At 43.7% G+C, this 24916-nt stretch overlaps 2 protein-coding genes across 2 annotated transcripts in view; one reads left to right on the top strand and one right to left on the bottom strand.

Annotated features, from left to right (window-relative positions):
* The window catches only part of LOC122541305 (major histocompatibility complex class I-related protein 1-like), a 30371-nt gene extending 8191 nt beyond the window's left edge, over nt 1-22180 (top strand). Inside the window, exons 2-6 of the mRNA XM_043677934.2 lie at nt 3773-4033; nt 4422-4697; nt 4872-5138; nt 15280-15384; nt 20999-22180. Of these exons, the coding sequence (XP_043533869.1) occupies nt 3773-4033; nt 4422-4697; nt 4872-5138; nt 15280-15384; nt 20999-21015 (926 nt within the window). The 3' untranslated portion in view covers nt 21016-22180. The remainder of the gene's footprint in view (nt 1-3772; nt 4034-4421; nt 4698-4871; nt 5139-15279; nt 15385-20998) is intronic.
* Nucleotides 22181-22357: 177 nt separating this feature from the next.
* On the bottom strand, nt 22358-23277 carry LOC148140757 (putative G protein-coupled receptor 139; the record flags this gene model as incomplete). Its single annotated transcript, XM_087979027.1, has 1 exon — nt 22358-23277. A coding segment is annotated over one exon (894 nt), but the record flags the coding sequence as incomplete, so codon positions are not given.
* Between the last annotated feature and the right edge of the window lie 1639 nt (nt 23278-24916).

Genomic DNA, 24916 nt, shown 5'->3' with positions numbered 1-24916 from the left:
TCTCCAGAACTCCAGGATATAGCAATTGCTCACCTCCCAGCGCGCACACACACACATAGGTGTTCAATCTTCAGAGGTCGAGGCCCAGTCCTAGGCCTCCCCACAGGAACAGCTCCTCTGGTAAAAAAATGTCTTCCACAAGGGCTCAGTCCAAACACCAAAAACAGTGAGGATACGTACAAAAAGCAAAGAAAACTAGAGTTCAAGGCATAAGTCCTACCACAAAATTAAACATTGTCCTTTCCTCAAAAGAGTAACACACAGGCTGTAACCAACCAGTGAAACAGCAATCCCCTAATGCGAGCTGAGTTACACCTGAAACACATTATGTGCATCAGGAGTTTAACAATCAATCCTCACTGAAAGGAATGCCAGTTAACAAACTGGCTAAATAATTCAGCCAGTTCAGGAATCAGATTTTCCCCCTCCAGAAAAAAGGGAAGCAGAAACTAACAGTAACACACTGACTGTAACACCAGCCAGCACAGGGTCAGTCCCCTAAATTGAGAAGACCTCTGAAACTCCTGTTTATTTATTTATTTATTCCTGTTTATTCAGGATTCCCTGATTAGACCAGGTTAACAGCCCCAGTTAGGGAACTCACATTCTATGATGTCCATCTGGCTTTGTGAGAAACACTACAATGTTGAACTACCTTCTTGTACTACTGCAGTTCTAGTGCTGTTGGTTGTTTTTAAAGAGGAAGTTCCAGGGTTTTGACTCAGCCACATTGAATGAATGATATATTTTCAGGTCAGGATGGTGAGCGGCTTGGAGGGGAAATTGCAGCTGAGGGCATTCCCTTGTATCTGCTGCCCTTGTCCTTCTAAATTATTGTGGTTGTGGGTTTGGAAAACTTTTTTGGGCAAGTAATAATTGTCATGATTTGAGTTTGTTAGAGCTAAAGGCTGCAGTGTTCCTTCTCCTCTTCCTAACTCACACAGTGCTTGTACAATTTGAAGAATTATTACTACTTGAGGGTTGTGGTATATCTGACATTTTTTTAGAATACGAAGGTGGGTTCTCATTGGATTTGTATTCATGCTTTAAGCACGAATGTTTATTTGATCTTCAGAAGATGTGGTGTGTTGCTCCAGTAACATGCAGATTTCTATTACATATTTAGCACAGGTGCACATTCAACTTTCAAGAGCATTCACATGTTTTTAGTATTTGTTCACAGGATTTGTGTATCGCTGGCTGGTCCCAGTATTTATTGCTCATTTGTAATTGCCCAGCATGTAGCTAAGGGTCAGCTACATTGCTGTGGGTCTTGCACCACTTGTTGGTAAGGACAGCAGATTTCCCTCCCTCAAGCGTATTAATGAATTAGCTGGGCTTTTACAACAATTGACAGAAAATTTATTGAATTCAAATTTCATCGTCTCCCATGGTGAAATTCAAACACGTCCTCGGAGCAATGGTCTAGGGTACTGGATAATACTATTCCAGTGACATGACTATTACACCATCTCCACCACTTTCATTGTGTGTGAAGTGGCATTTTTTTGTCGCTAACTAAAGGAACAGAAAGGCAATAAGGAATTGGATGCACAACTTACTACATTTGTGTCTAACTTGTCTCCAAAGGTCATAGAATTATAACAGTGCAGAAAAAGGCAATTTAGTCCATCGTATCTGCATTAACTCCCTTGAATGAACATCGAGGTTTGATTGCCAGGCTCCCATTTATTTTCTATCATTTTCATTTAAATCACTAATGCTTTGTTGAATGTCTCAGTTGCCTCACACTTCCAGGCAGTGCATTTGAGACCCAAAGCACTTTTCCTTCTCATCATGTATTGATCAAGTTTGCAAGTCACTCTGACCTGCACCCTCGTCTTGAGCCTTTTATGAGCAGGAACAGATAATCCTCGTCTACTCTTTTCAGACCTTTCATGACCTCAGTCAGATCTGCTTTTGGACAACTTCCTGTGGAAAAGCAGAACTGACTTTTCGGGATTTTCCTAGATCTGTGGGTGGCCCCCAGTGAACATGACAAGTGCAGTTTCCAGAGCAAAGTTTTTCTCCAGTTCAGTGTGTGCCTATCTGAATGCATACACAGCTAAATGATTCACAAAAATTCTCATCAGAACAACCTGGAATGTTTGCTTAACTCCCAAAGTCACCACACTGATTATTTCCCTGAATGCAAGCAACTGATATTGAAGCAAAGATTAAAGATGAAGTTTGTGTTAAACTGGAGACCCAGAATTTGATTGTGTTTAGTGTTATGGTGATGATTTGTGAGCTTCCACACACACACACTTACTGATTGACCATGTCCAAGTTCCTGGACTAATAGTGAAGAGTGGCTCCCACTGACGTGACAAAGGACGGCTTCCTTTCAACTTTGAGATCTTGCCATTTACTTGCAACCTGATTTTGCTGCATACACGCTGTCATATGTGGCACGTTTGTTATTGATATGTTATCATAATGAGCAGCAACATGAGACTTATGACTTCTGATAAGTGTGACAAGCTTTCTGGCTTGATGTGTGTGCTAAAAGGCAAGTTGCAACAAAGATACTGAGCATATATTGTGCTGTTGATGAAGAAGAATGCCATAGGCAAGGCACTGTGGTGATGGTGTGAACATTCAGGGAGCTGCTAAGTGAGTGAGCTTAAAGGGAGTATGCAAGCAGCCCTGAGATGCAGCCTGGTCTAATGCAGAACTGGGTGTTAGTCCAAATGTCCATGGTATCCCTGCAGCTGCAGTTGTAGGTGTGACCCAATGTACAGATGGGAGTGCACAAGCCTCTGTCAGTGGATCAGAGTCAGAGGTGTGCTATGGCAGTGCAGAGAGTCTGAAACGTATCAGTGTTTATGCTTAGAAAATCATGCGGGGTATAGATAGGATTAATGGTGCCTCTCTTTTCACTAGGTTGGTGGGGATTTCAAGATTCAAGATTTCACGGGGTACATTTTTAAGGTGAGAAGAGAGAGATTAACAAAAGACATGAGGTTTTGCAAAAAAGGTGGTTCATGTGTGGAATGAACTTCCAGAGGAAGTGGTGAATACATGCAAAGTTACGATGTTTAAAATATATTTAGACAAGAACATGAATAGGAAAGACTTGGAGGGATACGGGTCAGGAGCATCGACGACTTCTATCCAGAAGGGTTAAAGGCCAGGAGCAGGTAGGTGGGGCTAGTTTAGTTTGTGATTATATTTGGCAAGGACTGATTGGACTGAAGAGTCTGTTTCCATGCTGTATGACTCTATGACTCTATAACTCTCCCTGGATAGGATCTTTAAAACTCAAGCCTTGACTCTCCAGTCTGGAAGGCTGAAGGCAGCAGATACATGAAAGCGTCATTGCCTGCGTGTTTCTGTCCACCCCACACACCATTCAACCTATGTCACCATTCCTTCATTGTCACCAAATCAAATTCCTGGAGCTCCATTCAACACCACACATTATCATAAAATATGATTGTTGGAACAAATTTCTTGAACATAGACACATTCTTCTCAACAAATATGTTTTCTCAGGCTTTTTCTGTTTGTGTTTATTGAAGGACTTTAACTTTCTGTGTAATGTGTCATAACTTGTTTATCATTTCAAACCTTTCAGTAAGCTGTAATCAATTCTGAAGAAGGGACCCTGGACTTGAATCATTAACTCTGTTTTCTCTCTCCAGCTGCAGCGGTTTCTCCTTTAGTTTCAGATCTCCATCATCCACGGTTCTTTATTTTGTTGTAGTTTTATGATAATTCTAGTGTTTGATTTGTTAATTTTAAGGTTTTTCTTTTTGCTTTCTTCCAGAGTCTCACTCTCTGCTCTATCAGTACAATCTCAATCATGGGGACAAAGACCTACCGGAGTACAGTGTCCTGGGAATTTTGGATGACTGCGAGATATTCTATTTTGACAGCAATATGAAAATAACCATTCCAAGGCAACAATGGTTGGTGGACGCATTTGACAAGGCTTACTGGGATGAGTGCACTATCACTGAAGTTGGGTTCCATGGACTAATCAAGGGACAGGCTGATGGATGGCTCCAGAAAGAAAATCAAACATCACGTGAGTTTATCCATTTGAAGTCATTGCAGTGAGGTTCAGACATGATATTCATGTTAGATTATAGTGTGCACCAGGAGTGTTGAACTATTCTGCTGTCTGTTTGACCTTTCCTTCCCTTTCCCTTTCTGCATCCAGCTTGATTTTCCTTGACCTTTCCCTTTTTTAAAAAAAAATTACTTCTGCCATGTGTGCATCGCTGGCTGGGCAGGTAACTGTTGTGCTGTACCTGATAATGCTTGTACACTTGTTTCATGTACTTCACTCAGTACTTAACTAATGATGAGAATAACTGGATGTGAAGTAACAAAGGGAAAACTGAAATTCTCGGATTTGATTTGATCAGAGACAATAAATATTGAAGGACTCATGCACTGAATTAATGTTTTAGGTACCCATTACCTACAAGGACTATTTGGCTGTGAACTACATGAGGCCACTCCGAGTGAAGGGATTTTGAAGTTTGCTCTTGATGGCAAATACATCCTCAGCTTTGACAAAGATGCATTAGTTTGGATTGTACATGATCCAGTTGCAGAGGAATTCAAAACAAAATGGGATAAGGAAACAAAGCTGAACCATTACTTCAAGAATCTGCTGGAAAATGATTGTATAGATCAATGGAAGGCAATCTATTTCTTTGGAAATGCGTCTTTAAGCAGAAAAAGTAAGTTCCAAAAAAAAAAGTATTTTAAATTTTCCGCTTAGTTAGTGTGGAATACATTGACTTACATGTGACACTTCTCACCGTGTACGTTTTAACCAGTGGCTGTTTCAAATCCATTAACTTAATGATGTAACTTGCGATTTGTGTTGATGTTGATGTCTTTGTGTCATACAGTTTCTCCTGAGGTCTCACTTATTGCCAAGGATGGCCATCACTGGTTCCTGCACTGCATTGTGATTGGATTTTACCCACAATCCATCAATGTGACCTGGTTGAAGAATGGAAAACATGCCGATGAGACGACCTCTACTGGGTTATTGCCCAATGAAGATGGGACTTTCCAACTGAAGACAACCCTCCAATTTGACCCGTATGATGGCAACCAATATGCTTGTCATATTGAGCACAGCAGCATCCCGGGTGGAAAGACTGTCCTGTGGGGTAAGTAGTATCTTTAGATCCTCCTATAACTAATGATCGATGTGTTCTCCACAGGCCCTGAAGCAATTGAATCTCTGAAAGCCTATCAGAGCACAGTCTACTCCACTACTCCTCCAAATCTGATGAAGGAGCGTTGCTCCAAAAGCTAGTGTGCTTCCAATTAAACCTGTTGGACTATAACCTCGTGTTGTGTGATTTTTAACTTTATACACCCCAGTCTAACACTGATATATCCAAATCCAAATCTTCAATATTGTATATTTCAGCCAGGTTACGTAGCTGAAAGTAGTTTCAAAAACAGAAGAAAAATCCTGACTAGCTCCTGCATCTCTCCATAACCGCCATTTTTTGTAAATCAATTTTTGTTGGAGGAATAACGATACCATACTATCAGAATGGTGACAGATTGCCGCTGTTTGAAATGCAAAGGGATCCAGGTATCCCACTGCATGAATCACCAAATGATTTGCATGCAGGTACAGCAAGTTATTGGGAAAGTAACAGAATGTTATCATTTATCGTAAAGGCAAAATTAAGGAGGTTGGGCTTCAGTTACTACAGTTCAGATCCTGGCCAAGGAACAGGCCCACAAACAATTAAGTAAATTGGTGTGTGCCTTCCAAACTTCTATAGCAGTTCCTACAGATAGGCGAGTGACAAGGGTAACCCTGTTATTTGAAAAGGAAGGGAAGAAACAACAGGGAATTACAGATCAGTTAGCCAACCATCAGGAGATGTGATAAATGACATTTGGAAAGGATTAACAGGATTGGACAATGACAGCATGGGTTTCTGAAAGGCAAATCAGGCTTAACAAGTCTGCTGACGTATTTTGAGGATGTAACTAATAGAATAGATAAGCAATAATTGGGGTGCACTTTGATTTTGAAAAAGTTTTTGATGAGGCGTTGCCAGGTGTAGCGAGAGGACGGGGATGGGGGCAGGATAATGTCAGGTCATAGAGATGTACAACATGCAAACAGACCCTTTGGTCCAAATCATCCATGCAGACCAGTTTTTTTTTTATTTCAAAAATATACTTTATTCATATATATTTAATCTATACAATTGGACATGTCATCATTCTGTAAACATTCCATTTCTTTGTGTGTCGAAACAGGGTGATCATTCATATTCACAGGTTGGTGCGATTACATTGAGCTGAGGCGCCAGCGGAGCCCAAATGACTGCGCGGGCCCCCTGTTCTTCTTAGGCAGGCAGATGTTAGATGGTGGTCTTTCCCCACCGCGCCTTGGCGGCAGCTGCCCCAAGCTTCAGCGCGTCCCTCAACACGTAGTCCTGGACCTTGGAATGTGCCAGTCTGCAACACTCAGTCGGGGTCAACTCCTTCAGCTGGAAGATCAACAGGTTTCGGACCACCCAGAGAGCGTCCTTCACTGAGTTGATGATCCTCCAGGCGCAGTTGATGTTCGTCTCGGTGTGCGTCCCGGGGAACAGGCCGTAGAGCACGGAGTCCCGCGTCATGGCGCTGCTCGGGACGAATCTCGACAGACACCACTGCATTCCTCTCCAGACTTCCTCTGCATAGGCACATTCCAGAAGGAGGTGTGTGACAGTCTCGTCCCCCCCGCAGCCGCTTCGAGGGCAGCGTGCGGTGCGGCAGAGAGTCCGGGCGTGCATAAAGGATCTCACAGGCAGAGCCCTTCTCACCACCAGCCAAGCCATGTCTTGGTGCTTGTTGGAAAGTTCTGGCGATGAGGCATTCTGCCAAATGGCTTTGACAGTCTGCTCAGGGAACCGCTCGACAGGATCCGCCCTCTCCTTTTCCCGAAGGGTCTCAAGGACACTACGTGCTGACCACTTCCTGATGGACTTGTGGTCAAAGGTGTTTTTCTTGATAAACTTCTCCACGAAGGACAGGTGGTACGGAACGGTCCAACTACTCGGAGCGTTCCGCGGCAGCGAGGCCAGGCCCATCCTTCGCAACACCGGGGACAGGTAGAACCTCAGTACGTAGTGACACTTGGTGTTTGCGTACCGGAGATCCACGCACAGCTTGATGCAGCCACACACAAAGGTGGCCATCAGGGTGAGGGTTGCATTGGGTGTGTTTTTTCCCCCATTGCACCGGTCTTTGTACATTACATCTCTTCGGACCCGGTCCATCTTTGATCTCCACACGAAGTGGAAGATGGCCCGGGTGACTGCGGCAGCACAGGTTCTGGGGATAGGCCAGACCTGTGCCACGTATAACAATACTGAGAGTACCTCACACCTGATGACCAGGTTCTTACCCGCGATGGAGAGCGACCGTTGCTCCCATCTGCCCAGTTTCTGTCTCACCTTCCTGATCCGCTCCTCCCAGGTCTTGGCGCACGCCCCAGCCCCCCCGAACCAAATACCCAGCACCTTCAGGTGGTCAGTCCTGACGGTGAAGGGGATAGAGGATTGGTCGGCCCAGTTCCCGAAGAGCATGGCTTCACTCTTGCCTCGGTTTACCTTGGCCCCCGAGGCCCGTTCGAACTGGTCACAAAGGCACATGAGTCTGTGCACGGACAGCGGATCCGAGCAGAAAACGGCGACGTCATCCATGTACAGGGAGGCCTTAACCTGCAGACCCCCGCTGCCAGGAATAGTCACCCCTTTCAGGCTCGCATCCTTCCTGATGGACTCGGCAAATGGCTCTATGCAACACACAAACAAGGCAGCAGAGAGAGGGCAGCCCTGCCTGACTCCAGATCTGACTGGGAAGCTATCTGATTTCCACAGCAGTAGTTGGAGGTGCAGTACTGAGGGAGTGCTGCAGTAGTTGGAGGCGCAGTACTGAGGGAGAGCTGCAGTAGTTGGAGGTGCAGTACTGAGGGAGAGCTGCAGTAGTTGGAGGCGCAGTACGGAGGGAGAGCTGCAGTAGTTGGAGGTGCAGTACTGAGGGAGAGCTGCAGAAGTTGGAGGTGCAGTACTGAGGGAGAGCTGCAGTAGTTGGAGGCGCAGTACGGAGGGAGAGCTGCAGTAGTTGGAGGTGCAGTACTGAGGGAGAGCTGCAGTAGTTGGAGGCGCAGTACGGAGGGAACGCTGCAGTAGTTGGAGGCGCAGTACGGAGGGAGAGCTGCAGTAGTTGGAGGTGCAGTACTGAGGGAGCGCTGCAGTAGTTGGAGGTGCAGTACTGAGGGAGTGCTGCAGTGATTGGAGGTGCAGTACTGAGGGAGCGCTGCAGTAATTGGAGGTGCAGTACTGAGGGAGCGCTGCAGTAGTTGGAGGTGCAGAACTGAGGGAGCGCTGCAGTAGTTGGAGGTGCAGTACAGAGGGAGCGCTGCAGTAATTGGAGGTGCAGTACTGAGGGAGCGCTGCAGTAGTTGGAGGTGCAGTACAGAGGGAGCGCTGCAGTAGTTGGAGGCGCAGTACTGAGGGAGCGCTGCAGTAGTTGGAGGTGCAGTACTGAGGGAGCGCTGCAGTAGTTGGAGGTGCAGTACTGAGGGAGCGCTGCAGTAGTTGGAGGTGCAGTACTGAGGGAGAGCTGCAGTAGTTGGAGGTGCAGTACAGAGGGAGTGCTGCAGTAGTTGGAGGCGCAGTACTGAGGGAGCGCTGCAGTAGTTGGAGGTGCACTACTGAGGGAGCGCTGCAGTAGTTGGAGGTGCAGTACTGAGGGAGCGCTGCAGTAGTTGGAGGTGCAGTACTGAGGGAGTGCTGCAGTGATTGGAGGTGCAGTACTGAGGGAGCGCTGCAGTAATTGCAGGTGCAGTACTGAGGGAGCGCTGCAGTAGTTGGAGGTGCAGTACTGAGGGAGCGCTGCAGTAGTTGGAGGTGCAGTACTGAGGGAGCGCTGCAGTAGTTGGAGGTGCAGTACTGAGGGAGAGCTGCAGTAGTTGGAGGTGCAGTACTGAGGGAGCGCTGCAGTAGTTGGAGGTGCAGTACTGAGGGAGCGCTGCAGTAGTTGGAGGTGCAGTACTGAGGGAGCGCTGCAGTAGTTGGAGGTGCAGTACTGAGGGAGTGCTGCAGTGATTGGAGGTGCAGTACTGAGGGAGCGCTGCAGTAATTGGAGGTGCAGTACTGAGGGAGCGCTGCAGTAGTTGGAGGTGCAGTACTGAGGGAGCGCTGCAGTAGTTGGAGGTGCAGTACTGAGGGAGCGCTGCAGTAGTTGGAGGTGCAGTACTGAGGGAGAGCTGCAGTAGTTGGAGGTGCAGTACTGAGGGAGCGCTGCAGTAGTTGGAGGGGCAGTACTGAGGGAGCGCTGCAGTAGTTGGAGGTGCAGTACTGAGGGAGAGCTGCAGTAGTTGGAGGCGCAGTACAGAGGGAGCGCTGCAGTAGTTGGAGGCGCAGTACAGAGGGAGCGCTGCAGTAGTTGGAGGTGCAGTACTGAGGGAGCGCTGCAGTAGTTGGAGGTGTAGTACTGAGGGAGCGCTGCAGTAGTTGGAGGTGTAGTACTGAGGGAGCGCTGCAGTAGTTGGAGGTGCAGTACTGAGGGAGCGCTGCAGTAGTTGGAGGTGCAGTACTGAGGGAGAGCTGCAGTAGTTGGAGGTGTAGTACTGAGGGAGCGCTGCAGTAGTTGGAGGTGCAGTACTGAGGGAGAGCTGCAGTAGTTGGAGGTGCAGTACTGAGGAAGCGCTGCAGTAGTTGGAGGTGCAGTACTGAGGGAGCGCTGCAGTAGTTGGAGGTGCAGTACTGAGGGAGAGCTGCAGTAGTTGGAGGCGCAGTACAGAGGGAGCGCTGCAGTAGTTGGAGGTGCAGTACAGAGGGAGCGCTGCAGTAGTTGGAGGTGCAGTACTGAGGGAGTGCTGCAGTGATTGGAGGTGCAGTACTGAGGGAGCGCTGCAGTAATTGGAGGTGCAGTACTGAGGGAGAGCTGCAGTAGTTGGAGGTGCAGTACTGAGGGAGCGCTGCAGTGATTGGAGGTGCAGTACTGAGGGAGTGCTGCAGTAATTGGAGGTGCAGTACTGAGGGAGTGCTGCAGTAATTGGAGGTGCAGTACTGAGGGAGCGCTGCAGTAGTTGGAGGTGCAGTACTGAGGGAGCGCTGCAGTGATTGGAGGTGCAGTACTGAGGGAGTGCTGCAGTAATTGGAGGTGCAGTACTGAGGGAGTGCTGCAGTAATTGGAGGTGCAGTACTGAGGGAGCGCTGCAGTAGTTGGAGGTGCAGTACTGAGGGAGTGCTGCAGTGATTGGAGGTGCAGCACTGAGGGAGTGCTGCAGTAATTGGAGGTGCAGTACTGAGGGAGCGCTGCAGTAGTTGGAGGTGCAGTACTGAGGGAGTGCTGCAGTGATTGGAGGTGCAGTACTGAGGGAGCGCTGCAGTAATTGGAGGTGCAGTACTGAGGGAGCGCTGCAGTAGTTGGAGGTGCAGTACTGAGGGAGCGCTGCAGTAGTTGGAGGTCCTTTATGTGGCATGAATGTTACTTGCTACTTATTAGTCCAAGCCTGGATATTGTCCAGGTTTTGTTGCATTTGAACAAGGACTGCTTCAGTGTCTGAGAGTTGTGAATGGTGCTGAACATTTTGCAATCATCAGTGGAACATCCCCCACTTCTGACTTTACAAAGAAGGCAAGATTATTGATGAAGCAGCTGAAGATGTTTGTGCCTAGGACACTACCCTGAGGAACTCCTGCAGAGATGTCCTGGAGCTAAACTGACTGACCTCCAACCACCACGGTCATCTTCCTTTGTGTCAGGTATGACTCTATCCACTGGACAGCTTTTCCCCAATACCCATTGATTCTAGTTTTGCTTGGGCTCCATGATGCCACACTCATTCAAACGTAGCGTTGATGTCAAGGGCTGTCACTCTCACCTCACCTCTGGAATTCAGCTCTTTTGTCCATGTTTGAAACCAGACTGAAATGAGATCAGGAGCTGAGTGGCCCTGGTAGAACCCAAACTGGGCATCACTGAGAAAGTTATTGCTGAGCAAGTGCTGCTTGAGAGCACTGTTGAAAACACTTTCCATCACTTTACTGATGATCGGGATTCGGCTGATGGGACAGTAATTGGCTGGGTTGGATTTGTCCTGCATTTTATGTGCAGGACATACTGGGCAGTTTTCTAAATTGTCAGGAAGATGCCAGTGTTGTAACTGTACTGGAACAGTTTGGCTTAGGGATCAGTAAGTTCTGGAGTACAAGGCTTCAGTACTGCTGCTCAAATGTTTTCAGGGCCCATAGCCTTTGCAGTATCAGGTGCCTCCAGCCATTTCTTGATGACAAATGGAGTGAATCAAATTGACTGAAGACTGATAACTGTAATGCTGGGGACCACTGGAGGAGGCTGAGATGGATCATCCACTCTGCACTTTTAACTGAAAATTTCTGCGAATGTTTGAGCCTTATCTTTCACACTGACATGTTGGGCTCTTCCATCATTGAGGATTGGGATATTTGTGGAGCCTCCTCCTCCAGTGAGTTATTCAATCATCCACCATCATTCACGAATGGATGTGGCAGGACTGCAGAGCTTATGTATGAACCGTTGTTTGTAGAATCGCTTTGCTCTATCTATCAGTTGCTGCTTTTTTTTGAGTGCAAGTAGTCCTATTTGGTGGCTTCGCCAGGTTGACACCTCATCTTCAGGTATGCCTGGTGCTGCTCCCGGCATGCCCTCCTGTTCTCTCCATTGAACCAAGGTTGAGTGGGCTATATACCGGGCCATGAAGTTACAGCCTGTGATGGTGTACAGTTCTGCTGCTGTTGGTTGCTCATGTGCCTCTTGGATGTGCAGCCTTGAGTGGCTAGATCTGTTCGAAGTCTGTCCCATTGAGCACAGTGATAGTGACACACAGCGATGAAGGTTATTCTCAAGTGAAGGTGGGACTTTGTCTCCACAAGAGCTGTGCAGTGGTCACTCTTACTAGTACTGTCGTGGACAGATGCATCTGCAGCTGGCAGGTTGGTAAAGATGAGGTCAAGTCTGTTTTCTCGTCTTGCTGGTTCCTTCTCCACCTGCCACATGCCCAGTCTAGCAGTTATGTCCTTTAGGACCCGACCAGCTTGATCAATAGTGCTGCTCCTGCTGACGCACTCTTGGTCATTGAAATTGCCCACCCAGAGTATATTATGTGCCCTTACCATCCTCAGTGCTTCCTTGAAGTGTTGTTCAACATGGAGGAGTTCGGATTCATCAGGTGAGGCAGGGCGGTACATTGTAATCAGCAGGAGATTTCATTGTCTATGTTTAACCTGAAGCCATGAGATTGCATGGAATCCAGAGTCAATGTTGAGGACGCCCAGGGAAACTCCTTCCTGACTGTATACCACTGTGCCACCACCTCTGCTAGCTCTGTCCTGCTGGAGAGACAGGACATATCCAGGGACAGCAATGGTGGCATCTGGGGTGTTGTCTGTAAGGCATAATTTCATGAGTATGACTATGTCAGTCTGTTGCTTGACTAGTCCGTTGGGCAGCCCTCCCAATTTTAGCACTAAACCTCAGATGTTAGTGAGGAGGCGTTTACAAGGTCGACTGGACTGTTTCTGCCGTTGACTTTTCTGGTGCCTGATGATCCATCCAGTTTAATTTCTTTGTACAATTGAACAGCTTGCTTGGCCATTTTTGAGAGCACTGGAGAGTGGGACTGGAGTCATATGGAGACCAGAGCAGGAGAAAATGGCAGATTTCCTTCCCTGAATGACATTAGTGAACCTGATGAGTTTTTCCAACATTCGGCAATGGTTTCATCGTCATCAGTAGATACTTAATTCTATTTTTAAAATTGAATTCAAATTTCCCAGTCTGAGGTGGCAGGACTCGAATCTGGGAGTCTGAGTTAATAGTCTCACGATCATACCATTGCCTTCCCAAAATTGCCATCTCTAAATGTGAAGTTTTTCACTTCAGTGTGAATAACAGAAAGAAAGCATATTACTTGAAAGGTACATTGGGAAATGTGAATGCATAAAGGGATCTGTGTGTCCTTGTACATCAGTCAATGAAAGAACACAGGCAGGTGCACTAGCAATTCAGAAAGCAAATGTTTCACTGCAAAAGGATTTGAGTTCAGAAATAGTGACGTACGGCTGCAGTTGTACAGTGAAGCCAAACTGGGGCTTTGCATGCAATTTTGGTCTCTCTCCCAATGAAAGGATGTAGTTACCAGAGAGAAAATGCAGTGAAAGTTTACACTGCGGATGCAGGGGATGACTTGGCCTGTAGTCACTTGGGTTTCAAGAATAGGAAGGGATCTGATTGAATAAAATATACTTCTAACAGGCCTGAACAGACTGGATGAGGTGAGGTTGTTTACCCTGGTTGAGTAGTCACAAACCAGGGGACATAATCTCAGGACAAAGTGTTGATGATTTTGGACTGAGATGAGAGAACATTTCTTCACTTGAAGTGTACTGAACCTGTGGAATTCTCTACCAAAGCTGGCTGTGGAGACAGTCACTGAAGATATTTAAGAAAGAAATAGAGGCATTTGAAGATTTAAAAATTATAAAGGTGTTTGGGGAGAAAGCAGGAATATCACATTGCGACAGAGAAAGTCGTGATCACACTAAAGAGTGAAACATGCTGGAAGGACCGAATGTAACATTTCAGTACATAGTGCATGGTATCCAGGGCACTGGTGAAACTACAAGTTGAATACTGTGCATTTACCCATCATGTTATTTATGGGAGGGTGTAAATAAATTGGTGACAGTTAAAAGAAGGTATCCCTGATCAACACCTGGAATAAGTGCGTATAAAAAAACGAATACTGTGGATGCTGCAAGTCTAAAATATAAATATAAAATGCTGATGAAACTCACCAGTTCTGATGGGATCTGTGGAAAGAGGACAAAAGTGTTAACATTCTTAGTCAAGTGGCTCTCCTTGAAACTGAATGGAACTGGAAAATGATTTTTTTTGTGTGTTTGTATGTTGATAAAGAGGGAAGAGGAGAAAGCGGAACAGATAGTGAGGGTGCTCAGATCAAAAGCGAAGGTGATAAAGGAGGGATTGAGATGCAAAATGGAAATTCATATTACATTGTACAGGAGAAAATAAGTCAGCTCTTCTGAGGCAAATCCAACAAGACACAAACAAGTGGCATGGGGTTAGGTGATTTTGTGATGCAAATGAAGGACAGTGTTCATGCTCAGAAGTTATTCAACTCAATTTTGAATCCTGAATGCTGTAAAATGTCTAAGTGGAGAATAAAATGCTGCCTGTCGAACACTCTTTGAGCTTCGATGGAACAAAGCAGCAGGCCTGTGACCGCAATGTTATATTGGGAGTAAGATCTTTTACTGATTTGATTGATTTCTTCAACCATGCTGTGAGACTAGATGAGTTTCTTTAGCATTTCTGTTTTCATACTTGGAGTCTCTCACTGAGATAGGTTTGGCTGAGTAATCTTTGTATCTGCGGCAATGTAGAAGAGTAAGTGATCACATGCTGCAACGTATAAAGGTCGCAGGTTTGTGATAGGATAGATGTGAAGAAGATCTTTCCTCTTATGAAAGAATCATGATCTATGGCTCACAAACAATACAAAGTGTGAGGAAAATTGTTATTCTCTTGGATTGACACAAGTGTTTGCTGTTTTCTTCCTGAAATTGTCGTGGGAACAGAATCCTTGAATACTTTTAAGGCAGGGATGGTTAGATTGCTGTTCAGCCCAGGGCAGAAAAGTTACCGTGCGAAGTGAATGTGTGGATTTGATGTTGCAATCAGATAAGCTATGATCTTGTTCAACAGTGGCAAAGACTGGAGTGCCTGAATGGCATACTGCTGCACCTTGTTTAAATGTTCTGATTTAACAAGGAGATTCTGACATCTGTTGGCCTTTTCCTCAAGCACTGTGAACAGTTCAGATTTTGCATTTGCGTCCACTGCACAGAGGTGTGAATGTAACTTACCTCGTATTCTCCCATCATTGCATTGAAAAGCTTCATTCTGGCCAATAGAATTGTAGCCAGCCCTCCATTCCAATGCCTCATCATTTATTTCTTCACCTCACTTACTTCTTTTTCTGGCCCTATTTTCCCCTCCTCTTCTTTGATTTTCAACCCCGATGCAGCCTCAGATTTATGTTCCCTTCCCTCTCCCTCCTTAGTAAAATGATAAATTGTGCACTTCATGTCATGGGAATACAATTCATATTAAACATCATCATTACTTCAGCAATGTCATGACTTGACGATTATCATGTATATTATTGTCCATCAATTCAAAACTTTATAATAAAAAGTGCTACTTAATATTTTTCAGAAGGAAAAGTGAAGGATAGCAACAATGTGGGGATGATTGTCTTGGCTGTACTCGTTTCACTAGCAATCATTGTTATCATATTTATATGGTGGAGAAGACGAAGAGGTATGCAAATTTTTCTTAATGTATCACAGAACAACCTTGCAATATTTTCTCACCCACGCCCATGATTATGGTTGATTTCCCAACATTCAGATATAGCAGTAACAATTGACACTTGGTTTCTATTGCATAAGAACTGCAGTTTTCTTGAGGATAGATTTTTAAGTGAAATTTTATGCTTCATCAGGAACATAAATTGTCAAGTGAAGAAGGGACGATAAACCCAGCAAGAAGTATCAAAAAAGACTCAATACAAACGAAGTGAGATGACCGTGGGAAATGTTGTGCAGAGTCATTTTGATGATCACGCTATGATCTTGTTAAATAGTGCACCTGTCCAAATGTCCTTTTAAATGTTGCAATTGAACCTACCTGCACTAGCAGCTTGTTCCATACATGCACCACCCTCTGTGCGTAAGAGCCATCCCTCGGGTCCCGTCCCTTTTAATTCTTTCCTCTTTCACGTTAAACCTATGCCCTCTAGTTTTGGACTCCCTTATCCTGGGATAAAAAGATCTTGGCTTATCTATGCCCTTGACAATTGTATAGACCTCAATAATGGCACCTGTCATTGCTGCAGTGGGAGCGACAAGAGCGGATATCAGGGGCTGTCAGGAAACTAAATTTTTTATTAAAAAACTTACCTCTTGAGAGCAGCAGCCTTCATTTGTGGGCGGCACGGTGGCACAGTGGTTAGCACTGCTGCCTCACAGCGCCAGAGACCCGGGTTCAATTCCCGCCTCAGGCGACTGACTGTGTGGAGTTTGCACGTTCTCCCCGTGTCTGCGTGGGTTTCCTCCGGGTGCTCCGGTTTCCTTCCACAGTCCGAAGATGTGCAGGGTCAGGTGAATTGGCCATACTAAATTGCCCGTAGTGTTAGGTAAGGGGTAAATGTAGGGGTATGGGTGGGTTTCGCTTCGGCGGGTCGGTGTGGACTTGTTGGGCCGAAGGGCCTGTTTCCAACTGTAATCTAATCTAAATTGCAGTTGAATTGTGATTTCAGGAGATGAGTGAGTTGATATGCTTGGACAGCAGCAAGAGGCAGATTAACAAATTGAAATTCAGTTCGTGATATGGGACAACAGGGTGTGACTGCAAGTGAGGCATGTAGAGGGATCCTGAGTTCAGGAATGGAGGAGCTTCTGCTTTTGACTTTATCCAACAGGTAGGCAATACTTGCTCCCAGACTGGATGAGGAAAAGGGCTGTGGGGAGGATGAGCCAACTGACCATGGCAACATGGGGTAGAAAGCCATTCAAGAGAGGGGAGCAAAATGACAAGTGGTAGTTATAGGGGATTCTATAATTAGGGGTCAGAATGGGAGTCCCACATGGTGTGTTGCCTGCCCGGTGCCAGGGTGCCGGACATTTTTGACCGGCTTGAAAGAATGTTGGAGTGGGAGGGGGAGGATCCAGTTGTTGTGATTCACTTTGGGACAAACAGCATAGGCAAGGGTAGGAAGGATGACCTGTTTGTGGATTACCGAGCATGAGGAAGAAAATTAAGGAGCGAGTCCTCGAGGGTCATAATCTCCAGATCACTCCCCGAGACATGTGCAAATTGGCTTAGTGATAATAAAATTAGGGAAGTAAACATGTGGCTAAGAGAGTGATGTGTGTAAGAGGGGTTCCATTTCATGGGGCATTGGTATCAGTTTTGGAACTGGTGGATCTGTACTGATGGTGGCGGTCTCCACCTGAACCGACATAGAACCTGTGTTCTAGTGAAAAGGATAAATAGGATGGTCACTCGAAGTTTAAACTTGTGAATTGGGGGAAGGGAAAGGGAAAACAACAGGATGGTAAATTGAAAAGGTAAGCAGCAAATTAGCATGTGTGCAGGAAGGTTTAATTTCAAGTCAGAAAATGAAAGAAGCAAAAAGGATGGATAACTCAGGAGAGATTATTAGAGATGTTGGAAATTATAAGGGTAAGAAGACTAGCATGAGGGCACTTTGCTTGAATGCTCATAGCATTTGTAACAAGGTTGATGAGTTAACAACACAAATTGTCGTGAAAGAATATGATTTAGTAACCATTATGGGAGACATTACAGGATGGTTACGACTGGGACTTAAATATTCAGATGTATCAGACTATTCAGAAGGGCAGACAGGAAGGGAAGGGAGGTGGTGTATCTTTCATACTCAAGGGCAAAATCAGGCCGATGCTGAGAGATGGTATAGGTTTCATTAAGAATAAGTTTGAAATAATTTGGCTGGAAATTAGAAATTTGAAGAAGAAAAAGTCACTGATAGACCACCAAGTAATAACATCACACTGGGGTGGGCAAAAGACAAAGAAATAACTCATGTTGGAAAAATGGGATGATGAATATCATGAGAGATTTTAATCTACATGTAGGTTGATCGAGCCAGCTTGCTGAGTGTAGCCTTGAGGGAGAGTTCATTGAGTGTATCCATGAAAGTTTTCTTGAACAGTATATATTGGAACTGATGAGGGAGCAAGCTATCCTAGATCTGGTTCTGTGTAATGACATAAAAATAATTAATGTCCTCATAGTTAGGGATCCCCTCAGAAGAAAAAGAAATACAGTATGGTTGAATTTAGAATAAATCTGGAGAGTGTGAAGACAAAATCAAAATGCCATGGCCCTGTGCTTAAATAAGGGAGACCATAACAGAATGAGGGACGTCTTGGCTAAAGTAGACTGGAAATAAAGTGTTTATGTTGGGACAATTGACGAGCAGTAGAGAACTTTCAAAGCAATTTTTTAAAAGCACTCAGCAAAAGTATATTCCAGTGAAAAGGAAGGACTGTAAGAAAATGGGTAGTCTGCCATGGGGGTCACAGGAAATAAGGGAGGCTGTCAAATTGAAAGAGAAGGCATACAAAGTGGCCAAACACTGCATGAAATGAGAAGATTGGGAAAGGTTTAAAGGTCAACAGAAAGCCACAGAAAGAGCTCTAAAGAAAAGAAATATAGAGCATAGAAAAAAAAACTAGTACATAATATAAAGACAGACAGCAAAAGTTCCTATAAATATATAAAATGAAAAGGAGTTGTTACATTTGGTCATTTAGAGGAAGAGAAGGGACATTTAGTTATGGGATATAATGAAATAACCAATGCATTGAACAAGTATTTTGTATCATTGTTCACAGTGGAGGACACTATTGACTTGCAAGTAACTGATAAAGAAACAAAGGTAGCAGAGGAGTTGGAAACAATCATTATTACAGACGAGGTAGTCTTGGGCAAGCTAATGATAAATAAGTCTCCTGGCTCTGATAGAATGCATCCTAAGGTACTAAAAGAGATAGCGGGAGAAATCGCAGGTTAACTGGTGGTAATTTTCCAAAACTCACTCAACTTCGGGTGCAGTCGCAGCAGATCGGAAGACAGCAAATGTAACACCACTGTTTAAAAATGTTGGTAGACAAGAGATGGGGTATTATAGAAAAGTGAGATTAACCTCTGCAGTGGGGAGGATGCTTGAGTCTATTATTAAGGAAGAAGTAGCAAGGCATCTCAATAGAAATTGTCCTTTTGGGCAGATGCAGCGTGCATTCATGAAGAGCAGGTCATGCTTAACAAATCTTTTAGAATTCTATGACAACATTAAGAGGAAGTTGGATAACGGGGACCCAGTGGATGTGCTGTACCTAGATATCCAAAAGACCTTTGACAAGGTGCTGCACATGAGGCTGCTGCATAAGATATGAATGCATGGTGTTACAGGTAAAGTATTAGCACAGATAGAGGATTCGTTGACTAACAGGAAGCAAAGAGTGGGGATAAGTGAGTGGTGCTCTGGCTGGCAATCAGTGACTAATGGTGTGCCTCAGGAATCCGTGTTGGGACTGCATTATTCACAATTTATGTTGATGATTTTTAGTTGGGGACCCTGTGCAGTGTGTCAAGGTTTGCAGATGACACTAAGATGAGTGGCAGAGTGAAGTGTGCGGAGGACTGTGAAACTCTGCAGAGGGACATAGATACATTGAGTGAGTGGGCAAAAGTCTGGCAGATATTAATACACTATTAACAAATGTGAAGTCATCCATTTGCTAGGAGTAACAGTACAAAAGATAAATAGTTGAATGGTAAAAAATTGCAGCATGCTGATTTGTCCTTGTTCATGAAGCACAGAAGACTGGTCTGCAGGTGCAACAAATTAATAGGAATGCAAAAAAAAAATCTCCTTCACTACAAGAGGGATGAGTTTAAAATCAGAAGGGTTATGTTGCAGCTTTACAACGTGCTGGTGAGGCCACACCTGGAGTACTGCATGCAGTTTTAGTCTTCATACTTGAGAATAGATTTACTGGTGCTGGCAGGGTGCAGAGGAGGTTCACAAGGATAATTCCGACTTGAAGGAATTGGCTTCTGAGGAGAGACGAAGGACACTGGGATTATATTCAGAAGAATGGGGGGGGGGGGTGTCTTACAGAAACATTTAAAATTATGAAGGGAATAGATAAGACCGAAGTAGAAAAGATGGTTCCACAGGCGGGTGAAACTAGGATAAGAGGGCACAGCCTCAAGATTAGAGGGAGTGGATTTGCACTGAATTATGAAGGAACTTCTTCAACCAGAGGGTTGTAAACTTATGAAAATCCTTGCTCAGGGAAGTTAATGATGCTACTTCAGAAAATGCTTTTAAAGCTAAGGTAGTTTTTTTGAACAATGAAAGAATTAAGGGATACGGTGAGAGCTCGGTTAAGCGGATCTGAGTCCAGGAAAAGATCTGCCATGATCTCATTGAATGTTGGAGCAGGCTCAAAGAGCCAGACAGCTTACTCCTGCTCCTAGTTCTTATGTTCGTGTGTTCACACTCCTACTCTCCAGGGAAAAATGTCCCAGCCTATCCCAGTCTCTCCTTATGATTCAAACCTTCCAATTGTGTTTTTAAAAAAACTGGTAAATCTTTTTTACCATCAAAAGCATGGGCCATTACAGTCTACTTTTTCAACATTATTTCCTGGCAACAATGTTTCACAGGGGTTTGCTAGCCTCAGTGCCTACTCTGAGGAGCGACACTATCCAGTATTCATTGGAGAACTGATTTTTCACTTCACCTCATACACTGGCAGGTGTCCGCAGGATTGAATGGATAGCCAAGATCTGCACCTTTCTGTGCCATGTTCCCTCAGCTTTTAACTTCTAAGCTCATGAGCTACTGTCACCATACGCAAGCATGACAAAGTTGCTCGTGGTGGTCTTTTCCCTACTTAGAATTTTCCTTCCAATATATTCCTCTGCATTGATTACAATAATTGCCTCTCATTTATTGGAATTCAAACATATCACCAGTAGTAGATGACAGGCTGTCGTCAAATATTCACGAACAATGGGTCATTCAAATTACTTTTAAGCAAAATGTGCAGGACCCATTCTGAGCCTTCAGTTGATGATTAACCATAACCTGCTCACTCTCCCAAACATGCATGAGCCCAAATAGGAAAAGAAAAGTTGTGAAAATTGAATTTTGGCCAATGTTGAAATGTTAGGAAATGGCCTAATAAAATTCGCTGTCTTGTAGGTAATCTGCAGGGGACCATTGTGAAAAGAGCATGAACACATTGTATTTTTATGATACTATGGTCTGCACTGTTATGTCTGGATTTTCTAACATTTATTTTCCTTTCTCTAGATTACAGTGTTGTTTAACCAGTGCCTTAGAAGGTTAAATGCTAGAATTGACAGCACGGACAGACCGAAATTGACAATTACTTCATAACTATGGTTGTTTTAATTGCAAATCATTTTATGCTTGTTTTCTCTTTTAATAATTTTACTGAAACATCAATCATTTGCTCAATTTTGGAAATGACCATTTACAAGTTTGATCTTCAATTGTATTAACTTATTGTACAAATTATCTAACAACAACTAGAAATTTCTGGCATTTTAACATGTGTGTTGTGAATATTATTACACTCCTGACATTTCCTAGATAATTACCTCAGGTAGAGGCTCTGAAATTGTGGGGTTAGATAATGATTATGTTCAATCAATGGGCATGCAACTGAGGATCACAAGCATTTGACATAGTTACCAGTGAACAATTGCATCCATGCTTCAGTAGGTCAGGAGAGCTCTGAGGTGACTTCTCCCTTTTATAAATATATATGTATCACCTCTGTTGCCAACAGGAAGATTCCAATGGAAATAAAACTAAGAGACCTTCTCCAACCTGTGGTCAATCTTCAGCTGTCAGTATTTAAATGGAGTTCATCTCCTGAAAATCAACACATACTATAAAGGTGTTTTCTGAGTGTTTCAGAGGGAAGCTTTAAAAGTGACTGGAGACAACTGCAAACCTTGCATAAGTTGACTTTACCCTTTTCAGAGACTTGTTTCATCCTTCCAAGCAAATTAATCTCCATATGCATTGGAAAAAAAAAACCCACAGCAGATTGGGAGTTTTTTTTTATTCTTTTCTTTTTTCAATTTTTTTTCTCCCCCACACTACTGCCTAACTGCGGTAGTGCTTTTTTTTCTCCCAACACCCATGTTGTGTGTGTGCAGGTGTGAGACACAGTGAGAGACACAAGGTGCATGAATCTTTATTCAAATTTCCACCACCAGGAAGAAAAGAAACACCCGAGTTGCCAGTGAGAAGCAGTGCCCTTCACATCAAAGGGCAATGCTGTGTGATCAAACAGTGAAGGGGAGGGCACGGATTAAATCAAAATAGAATTGGAGGGGGCAGTAATGCACTCCACTCCCTGCAGTGGAGTGCACTTCTCCCTGAACAACTCCAGGGCGGTGGTGGACACCACATGCTCCTTTTCCAGAGTCACCCAGGCTCAAACGTAACTGCGGAAGAGGGGCAGGCAGTCAACCCTAACGACCCCAGATTGGGAGTTGTTAGCTGCCATCATATATCCCGCTCAACATTTGGTGTTTATTGTTCTTTGTGGAAAATGCTGTTTCGGAAATGTCACAAGTCTTATCTGCTCATTCCTATTTTGCACTGCTATCGAGGCAGTTATTTATTTGGAGGTCAATTCTAATTAACGTGAGACCTTTGTGTTATTTCTGTAAATTACTGACAAAATTCAATGGATATTTAAGTAGATTCTTTAACTGCTGTCTGAATTTAGTCTGGGAAACTGCATAAATAATGGTGTTTGTGCAAGAACTCAAATGTTGCAGCATGTAGCCTGCTTGCTCCATAATGGTGAAAGGATTACTATAATCTGTGTGCAAGTATTCCACATCCATAATTTGCACACATATGTAGTGAGTAAATGTGACTACCCACAGCAGTATAAAGCTGCCAGATATCGCTAACAGTAAAACAATAGATTTCCGTCGGTTTTCCATTTCTGGGTCTTTGTCACTGCTCCGGAGTCCCTTCCTGATCCTGCTTGTGAGTAGAATATGCCTGATGGTCAGGCTATTGAATATAAGGATCAAGAGAAAGGGAATAAAAGGCATGAATGTGATATCAATCCATAGAAATGTAACCCACAGAGGGACAGTGTACAGACTTAATTTTACATTGCAGAACCATAATGTATCATCAATTATTACACGTGGTTCAAATGTAAAGTAAATTGGAATGTTTTCCAGGGTGCTGAATACCCATATCATAGTCACAACTACTGCTGCAGTTTTTGCAGTGCAATATTGTGTTCTTGTTTTTTGACAACAAATGGCAATAAATCTGTCAAAGGTGAAAGCTACAGTCAACCAGACAGAACATTCAATAGAAGCAAAAATAAGGAAGAAATTCAGACTGCAGACAGGTGTATAGTCCAGGAAGGAATCTGGGAAATAAATTTCATTCATCTCATAAATAACCACATCAAAAATGAGGACTAGTAGATCTGCTGCTGCCATGGATACCAGATAAATTGTGATGCATTTGGAGAGGCCACATTTTCCACGGGAGAGAATCACAATTGTCACCAAATTGGCTGTAAGTGGAGAAGAAATGGAATAAATCAGGAGTGTAAATTTGAAAAATTATTTGAGCAAAATAAGCAATAATAATCATTTTTTTCCATTCACTCATCATTCACAGTCATCCAAAATAAATTTGATAATACAGAGGATGTACATCAGTAAAATATAATTTATTGTCAGAGTCATTTGAAACAACATTAATGAGGTGCTGTGAAATTGGTGCTTAAGTCTCTAATTTGCATTCAAACAACCTTACAGACAAGCAGTGAAGTCAGAGATTTCTTGCAGATTTAATGCATTGTGACAAATTTTCTCAATGATATTATAAACCACACAAAATAATGATTTGTTCCTCTTAAATCTAACATTTGTACAGCAACAGAGTCACTATTGACACAGATGGCACAATCTATTCATTATTGCTCTACTGCTCAATCTTCTGAAGTTTACAACGTTATTTGCTTCAACTATCTATTCAATCTTTTCTTGAAAACATTAATTATTTCTGTTTCCACCTCATCATGAGCATTATCCTTCAGAGAATTACAACTCACTGCCTTAGAAAAGAACTCCTTCATCTCTTGTCTAAAATCCTAAATCTGTGTCCTTTCGTGCTTATACGATCCACTTATGGGGAGAGTGCTTGCTTGTTTATCTCTTTTCAGTTGATGATCCGAGAACCTTGAAATCACGGTTATGGTGCGAAATGGCGTCCAATCAGTATGATCACATCTCCTATTTGTCTTCTCATCTTGCGAGTTCCCTCGGAATTATGGCATCCCATCTATGTCATCCCACCTTATTTCTTCACTCAAAATATATCGAAGAAACGTTTTTTTACATTGTTCCATACTGACTTATTAAAGGATTCTGATAGCCTGTGCCCTGTTGCAGACAATTCGCAGTATTCTTACTGCTTGCAACTCCTACATTTTATAATTGGTGCCACATTTCAAAACTTTCCTCCAGATCGACAATATAAGTCAATGAGACATAGCAGAAAAGGCTGTGAAGATCAGTATCAATCCGTTTTCTTCCAATCCAACGCTGAACAAGTATGAACTCGGTGATTGATAACGCTCGATGAGGTTCCAGCAACAGTATGGACAGGGTTACGAATTTCATCTAGGCACTGGTGAAAATTATTACCAGATGCATCAGTCAATAAATGCTTCTCTAGAAATCTAGCTTAATTTGAGGTCAAGTTAAATAGACCATCACAGTATTAATGTTTCCTTTTATCTCCTAAGTGAAAGTTACTTTCACGCAGATGACTAATGGGTGAAGTGAATGGGTTCCTGACATTGTTACGAGACGAACAACCGAGAAGCCCAAGCAAAAATTTGAAGGACATGAGTTTCAATCGCACCATGGCAATTGGTGAAACTTTAATTCTATAAAAAAGTTACTTTAACCACTGCCCAGTAATTTGCGTGGTTGACTATTGTCTTTTTCGTTATCCTTATATGATCTAAAACCCATAGCAACAAATGTTGGCTCACATCAGCAACGTACACATATAATGAACTAATTGGTTAAAAAGTGGCACCACGTCGACTGTTGCAATCCATGAAGTTTATCTTCAAAGTTCAAAACTGGGAAGTAACATAACCTTTCGGCAATGATAAAAAAATTGGGGTACACCATTGCAATT

The sequence above is a fragment of the Chiloscyllium plagiosum genome, unplaced genomic scaffold, assembly GCF_037043375.1.
Source record: "Chiloscyllium plagiosum isolate Xiang-an unplaced genomic scaffold, Cpla_swu_hap1 HiC_scaffold_35, whole genome shotgun sequence".
NCBI lineage: Eukaryota > Metazoa > Chordata > Chondrichthyes > Orectolobiformes > Hemiscylliidae > Chiloscyllium > Chiloscyllium plagiosum.
Note: the sequence above shows the minus strand (reverse complement) of the source record. Positions and strands in the feature narration are given on the sequence as shown.